The sequence below is a fragment of the Parambassis ranga genome, chromosome 7 (assembly GCF_900634625.1).
Source record: "Parambassis ranga chromosome 7, fParRan2.1, whole genome shotgun sequence".
Taxonomy (NCBI): domain Eukaryota; kingdom Metazoa; phylum Chordata; class Actinopteri; family Ambassidae; genus Parambassis; species Parambassis ranga.
In genome coordinates this window covers 16,427,586-16,434,160 of record NC_041028.1, presented here as the reverse complement: position 1 = coordinate 16,434,160, position 6,575 = coordinate 16,427,586, and the positions used below count along the sequence as shown (strand labels likewise).

The 6,575-nt window shown below is 44.9% G+C and overlaps 1 protein-coding gene across 3 annotated transcripts; it reads right to left on the bottom strand.

Annotated features, from left to right (window-relative positions):
• Positions 1-701: 701 nt before the first annotated feature.
• LOC114438325 (acylamino-acid-releasing enzyme) lies at positions 702-6,527 on the bottom strand. 3 transcript variants are annotated; one of them, XM_028409570.1, is made up of 22 exons: positions 6,421-6,520; positions 6,169-6,299; positions 5,860-5,995; positions 5,650-5,725; positions 5,498-5,573; positions 5,304-5,410; positions 5,075-5,209; positions 4,877-4,968; positions 4,767-4,807; positions 4,563-4,684; positions 4,202-4,262; positions 4,002-4,096; positions 3,799-3,850; positions 3,435-3,538; positions 3,205-3,337; positions 3,043-3,126; positions 2,880-2,960; positions 2,673-2,761; positions 1,993-2,186; positions 1,798-1,900; positions 1,185-1,291; positions 702-920 (listed from the first exon to the last, which is right to left on the bottom strand). In XM_028409570.1, exons 2-22 carry the CDS (start codon positions 6,287-6,289, stop codon positions 821-823), a joined length of 2,109 nt encoding a protein of 702 aa, XP_028265371.1. In that variant the 5' UTR covers positions 6,290-6,299; positions 6,421-6,520; the 3' UTR covers positions 702-820. The 3 variants fall into 3 exon arrangements, with proteins under 3 accessions (XP_028265371.1, XP_028265370.1, XP_028265373.1); XM_028409569.1 differs by having other exon boundaries at positions 6,169-6,527; XM_028409572.1 differs by lacking the exons at positions 702-920; positions 1,798-1,900 and having other exon boundaries at positions 6,169-6,527.
• Positions 6,528-6,575: the final 48 nt, after the last annotated feature.

Sequence of the window (6,575 nt, the reverse complement as noted above, 5' to 3'; positions counted from 1 at the left end):
ACAGTGTCTGTCAAAATATTATAGGATGATTGAAGAAACCCAAACACAGGGAGGGAAACAGTGCCAAACACAGTGAAGACAAGCTCTGTTTACACCTTTTCACCAGATAGGAACACTTTTTCTTCCTCTAGAGTTGATTACAGATTGCGTTCTTAGACTCCTGTTTATATGCTGGCTTAAAGGTCAGTGCTACAGTAGACTATTTGTTCAGGCAGCCCCATGAGAAAGGTAGTCAAACGCATCATTTAAAGGCTCCAGATTAGGTTTCGTGTGGTTTCCAGCTCTGCAGAGGGTCTGTGTGGTTTCAAAGCCTCAGATGTCAAGTAACGCTTCTGGTTCTCTTTGATTTACATTTTTTTTCCTTTTTTCCAGTAGCTTGAAAGCAGGATGGCCTGTATGAACCAGAGCTCCATTTGGACAAATGCATCCATGTGCATGTCATTTAGATAAACAGCTCGAAGAGGCTCCATTCCTTACTGTGTGAGTGGTCTTATAAACAAATGTGAGGCGAGCACAAACTGCCATCTGCTGGATGTTTGCATACATTACACAGACTGTTTGACCCTCGCATTGCAGCATTTGATGGACACTAAATGTAAATAAATTATGCTAGAAATGTAACCAATGTTTGCTAATAAATAAGTGCCCCTGCCACTGTTTTAACATAGTCTGGTGCAACCGCACATGACTGAGCATCATCATTGTCTTCTTTATCAGACTTTGATTTTAATAAGTTTGGTTTTTAACAAAATCAAGTACACTTACAGAAAGTGTTTTTGGCAGTGGTGTGTTGCAGTGGTTTTTAAATGTTGTCCTTTTGTCAGAGGTGCTGCTGTAACCACAACACTGTGTTGAGGAAGCAGTCAAACTGCGTGTCCACTCTGGACAGAGAATGTCCGTCTTCTGGAAACCACAACAATCTGGAAAGAGAAAGAGAGCGAGCGATAGGCCGGGCTTAGAGTCACACTGAGAAACACTTTCACCAGTCGTGTCCACAAAGCTATTTGCTGCAAGGACACCCATGCACCAGAGAACAATCGCTGTGAATACAGGACGCACAAACAAGTCGGCGTGACTGTACAATTTTGTATCCGCTGTATGTGCGCGGGCCTCCAGACAGAATTCAAAGAACTATCACAACAACAGTACATGCGTGAGAGTGTGTGAACTGTGCTATGTTGTACCTGACTGGTGACCCTCTGCTCTTCAGCACTTTGTAAAGTTCCAGACCCTGGTGAGGAGACACTCGCCTGTCTTTGCCTCCCAGCATCAGCAACACTGGAGCCTTGATCTGCACAACATGACATGGGATTGTAAACACAAAGTACCAACAGAGGCATGATGTCATGCGACAGATCAGTAGAGAATCAAGTGGAGATTTTTGAGCTGCTAGTAGATATTCAGTCTATTTATTGTGTATTAAAATACAGTATGTGATCAAAAGTATAAGGACACCATGTGGTGCTTTAGCATACTGCCAGTTAGTTGTAAATATGTGAAATTCAATCAGTGTATTCTGACATTTTATGGACAAACCAGTGGAAAATATGCTGAAAATGTTCTTGCTTCCAGAGTACCTAACTTCCATCATTGACTAACAAAGCTCAAAGAAATGATCTTCTTTAGGTGTGGTGTTGCCAGTCATGACCTCATCACTGTTCCTCAGATTTTACGGGGAACAAGAAGAACTGAGGCCACAATACATGGTGTATGACCGTCCATATACTTTTGCCCATATAGTGTATTATAGCAGATTTGCTTGTCAGAGGTAATTTGAAGAGCATTTACGTCTCTGACCTGAGCAGCATGTGTGATTGGTGACTTCTCTAACATCGCAGCCAGGACTTCAGCAGTGGGTATCTGGTCGTACGAGTACTGAAAACCTGCACTGGTGTAACGCCTGAAGACAAAGATTTATGCTGCTCAGGGGACTAGAAGTGCTGTGGTTGAGAAAAAGCTTGTGTGCCTCGTGTGTTAAAGTGTATCACTCACCAGTCTACTATGTCGCTGGTTCCCAGTAGTGTAGCAGCATTTATGACGGGGTTCCTGGCTGCACACGCTCTGTAGAAGTCTGGGTACTGACCGAGCAGGTGACAGGACAGGAAACCACCGTGAGATCCACCAATCACAGCCAAGCGTTTGGGGTCGAGAGTGGGGTCGCGTTGCAGCGCTGTGAGCACAGCTTTCTGCACAATACAGTTAAAACAGATCATACAATTTGCATTTCTAGAGTGACACTGAGGTGACAAGCAGCAATTATCTCATTATATTGTCGAATAGTCAACAGAATGACCTCCTAAGTACTTTTCTATCCACTATTTCTTGACCTCAGTGGAAAAACGTCATGAGGTCACGGGAAGGTGGGGAGAATAGAAAGCAGATTCTCAGAGGTGGTGCACTTTAATTTAGCTACATAATTACATTGATGCCGGTCTGAAACGTTTATAAAAAAGGACTTTTAACAGCTGCATCATCCTCCCACCATATTACCTTAATGAAGCCCTGTGCCTTCAGTTTGTTGATTCATTCCATCAACAGTTAAAATATCCATAAACCACAACTTTACTGTCACAAATCCAACAAAAGACATTGATGGAACCAGCCATATCTAACATTGGAACATCGATTAAAGAGGCTCTTTAGGGGTGTAGATTTGTTGCTGGCCTTGTTACCTGCACGTCTTTAACATCCTGGTTCCCGATGTGACCAATCAGGGACAAGATGCTATCCTGGCCAAACCCTGTAGACCCCCTGTAGTTCACTGGATAGAGACACAAGAGGAGAGAACAGCTAGATTAGAAACGGAAAAGGTGATTCTCAGTATGGACATCAGCGTGTAAGAGGACAAGAGGCTTTTTTAAAAATCTGACTGTACTCACCCATGAGTACAGCAAAGCCAAGTTTGGCCAGTCCAGCAGTGGTGCTGTTCCACTCTGCTGGGAACTGGGAATGAGGTCCACCTACATACGCAAACAATGGAGGACATTATAAAATGTTGCAACCTGCCTGTACGCACAAAGAGAATAACAAGTGAACTCAGACCATGGATGAAGACGATCAGAGGCACCCTGCTCTCACAAACGGGATGAGAGGGTTTGACCAAGACAGCCCCGAAGTCCAATCCAGCTTGATGACACAGAGAAAGACAGTGAGAAGAACAGAGCTTCACTTCAGAATGTGCCTTTAGTTAGATTATAAGCTTACAGTAGGATGTGTTGTCCTCCTCTAGTGAAGGTGTAACATCCAATATTGTCCAGTGGAAGTCAAAGGTCATGACGGGCTGCAGCAGAGTTCGCCAGGTTACAGCCTCACCTGCCGACGGGAGGAATGCCACTCTCTACACACACAAGAAACACCTCGTCAGAATGTCTTCTCCTTCCTCCTCTTCCTCACATTGCCCACCTCCCACCTTCCTTCCCTTTATGCTGCCTCACCAGAGTAGGAGGTGTGTTTGGGCTGGAGCAGCTGACGACCATCAGGTCTCTCTGGATGGTCAGCAGCTTCCAGCTGCCGTAAACCTGGGAGGGGTCGGCGAGATCTGGAGAGACAATGGAAACAATCACAACAAGAGATCAGAGGAGCAGAGTCGTAAAGAGGAGGAGGGAGAAGATGGCAAAGAGGGCAAAGAGATGCTGAATTCACAAATACATGTGCAATGAAAAATAGGTGTATCCACCAAAGTTTCTAGTTCACACCGATGCTAATCAGAGCTGACTGCTACCTACGACTGAATGCTTATTGCACCTCAGTGGGTGTAGGTTTTTGAAAGAGGTGGAATAAGAATAAAAGGAATCTCACTATCAGAGAGGGAGGTGACTTTCTTTGATCCTCTGTCAACCATGAAGAGATCCTGAGAGAGAGACAAGGAATGTATGTGTCATGCACGTGTTTGTTTGTGCATGGTAGCAAACATTTGATAAGAAAAGGATACAACCAAGAGACTATGGCAGAAAGATATGTGCTGATATGCTGATATGCTGATATGCTAATATGCGTGTTACCTTCCAGTTCCTGCGGGCGCTGCTGAAGACCACTCCATGACTGTCTGTGGACCAGCAGCAGGCTGGCAGAGCTTCATACAAACCTGCAAATTCACCTAAAACAGAGAGACAGCGTGATGACTGTGCTTCCCGCCACACATGTGCAATAAAGCTATGGTAATAACCATTTTTTTTACTACATTGGCATGGCTGTAACCTACCAGCCTGCGGTCTGTTGATGACGTCCAACAGCGTGGATGTCTTCCCGCTCATCAGATCCACCTGTGCAGGATTAACAGTCAGCTGTTAATTAGGACAGAGATTTGGTCCCCACACGGACTATGGGTGGACTGGTGCAGACACAGACACATATGATATTTATTATTTTTTCTTCTCTTGTGATAATAATCTCTCTGTCATATCTTCTTATATGTTGTCTTCCTGTGAATTTGTGCTTTGCAGCCTGTGTTGTTCTGCTACTTGTGCTAGTGCATATCTGTCAAAGCACTTTGTAAAAAGTGGGTTCTTAAAGGTTCTATATAAATAATATCTATTACTAATAAATAGTATCATTATTAATACCTGCTGCAGACTCAGGCACTGGTTGTGGGGGCCGAACACTCCACCTTGCAGGTAGATCAGCGTGGATCCATCTGGACTCAGCCTGGGACAGGACACTGAGAGGTTGTCCCCTGAGAGACACTCTGGATTGGAAGAAGGAGAACAAGCCGGGATCAGAACAGTTTAGTCTGACGCATTGATAAACATCAAAGCTAATGATCTCACCACAGTGTCCATTGTTCAGGTCAAGTTTGAACAATGCAGACCTGAAAGAGGAGAAGAAGAGTACAGTCAGGGTAACTTATGGCTTTCTATAGTGACATTGTATCTCTTACCTGCGGTTGGAGCAAAACTTCAGTCCAAGTCTGAAGGGTTCGTGGTACCAACCGATAAAAAACACTGACTGGCTGCCAGGAGCCCACAGAGCCTGAGAACAAACACAACATCCAACTACCACATATATAAACCCAAGACATTATATCAGTACAGTCAAAACAACCTTCACATCCAGGTGTGAGGCGTTCTATCCTCACCTGTCCAGGAGAGATGTCACGTGGGACACCCTGCAACACCTCGACCATGCCGCTCCGCAAATCCACCATACAGATCACAGGGACGCTCCTATTGGTCAGAGCCTCACCCCAGTCCTCACAGTACACACTGCTGTCCTGTTTGGGAGCAACAACAACACACAGGAAGAATAAGTTGCACACATAATACATGCACGAAGACAAATTTTGTACCTTTGTGCACATGTGATACCTTTCTGATTCCTGATTCTCTGTCTTCGACTGATGAGTTCTTGTTTTTCTCGGCTACATACAGCAGTTTGTTGGCACAGTCTGACCATGTCAGACAGCCAAACTGGGCTAGAATACATAAAACAGCCATATAAGAGCAATATAATTGCTTGAGTTCTTTTTTTATGGCAACACATTAAATTTCCTTTGTCTCACCGTCTTCGTACACTTTGCCGTGTTTGTGAAGAGCAGTCAGGTTGAGACATTTCCTGAGGCCGTGGCAGTCCCATATCTAAACAACAACAACAAACTATCACAACACTAATACAACAACGTTTCAGGCAACACCACAGCTCATTTTTTGTCACCTCTAGAATGTGGTGTCCGCCCGTCTCTCTGATAACAGCCTTCAGGTTTTGAATGGGAGAGAGACTACTCAATAACCTAAAGAACACAAATAAAAACCGTTTCTTTAGTCAACAGGCTGAAAAATAGTGACCTGTGACTGATTTGTGTGTCCCTGTGTAGTGTAAAGTGTGCTCTGCTGTCACAGTACTCTTAATAAGGGGTAAACTCACTCTCCAGACACAGGGACACACAGTCCTGGAGGGAGGACAGTCCTGATGCTTTTGTGGTTGTTGCTGTCTGCAATCAGAGTCCACTGCTGTGAGTAGCGATGTCGGGAGCATCTGACCAGGTCGCTCTGACTCCACTCTGGAGGAGAGAATATATTTTGAATCAAACTAGATGCATGTATCTGGTTGTTTTCACTTGCAGTTGAAATTCCAGGATTTTCTGACAGCTGTGTCACCATTCAGCTGTGTATTTCATAACACCATGAATGAATGCCAGGTGTGATTAACAGGTGTTAGCAGCAGGTAGCTCACCTGCTGTCACTGTGTAGATTCGGCTATCTGGGAGCTGCTCCTCGCTAACATGGGCTGAAACGGGCGTAGGGAGTCCGCAAACCTCAGCATACACCCCAGTGATATTATGGGCTTCTTCCATGTCTTGTCTACTGTCTCAAACACGTGTACACACACAGACAGCTCACATTGAACAGTGAACCGCTAACGGCTGCAAACACGAGCAACATGCACAAAGTTTGCTCTCGTTAGCGGCTGCAGAGTAAATTCAACCTGGCGACAGTCCGTGTTTACTGTAGTTGGCTGCATGAATGTATCCACATGCCTCAACCTGCAGCTGTGGTCTTTACCGCATCAGCGCCTCCATGTTGAATTCAGGACTAAACGTCACGCCTCTTCCGGTGTACAACCACGTGACCAGTCTATAT

Excerpts from the sequence above, each read along its gene's own strand:
- LOC114438325 (XM_028409569.1), bottom strand. The coding sequence starts at position 6,289 with ATGGAAGAAGCCCATAATATCACTGGGGTGTATGCTGAGGTTTGCGGA. Across the intron at positions 5,726-5,859 it reads TGTGTCCCTGTGTCTGGAGA|GTTATTGAGTAGTCTCTCTC; the intron begins GTGAGTTTACCC and ends TGTGTTCTTTAG. Across the intron at positions 1,901-1,992 it reads ACCAGCGACATAGTAGACTG|GCGTTACACCAGTGCAGGTT; the intron begins GTGAGTGATACA and ends CTTTGTCTTCAG.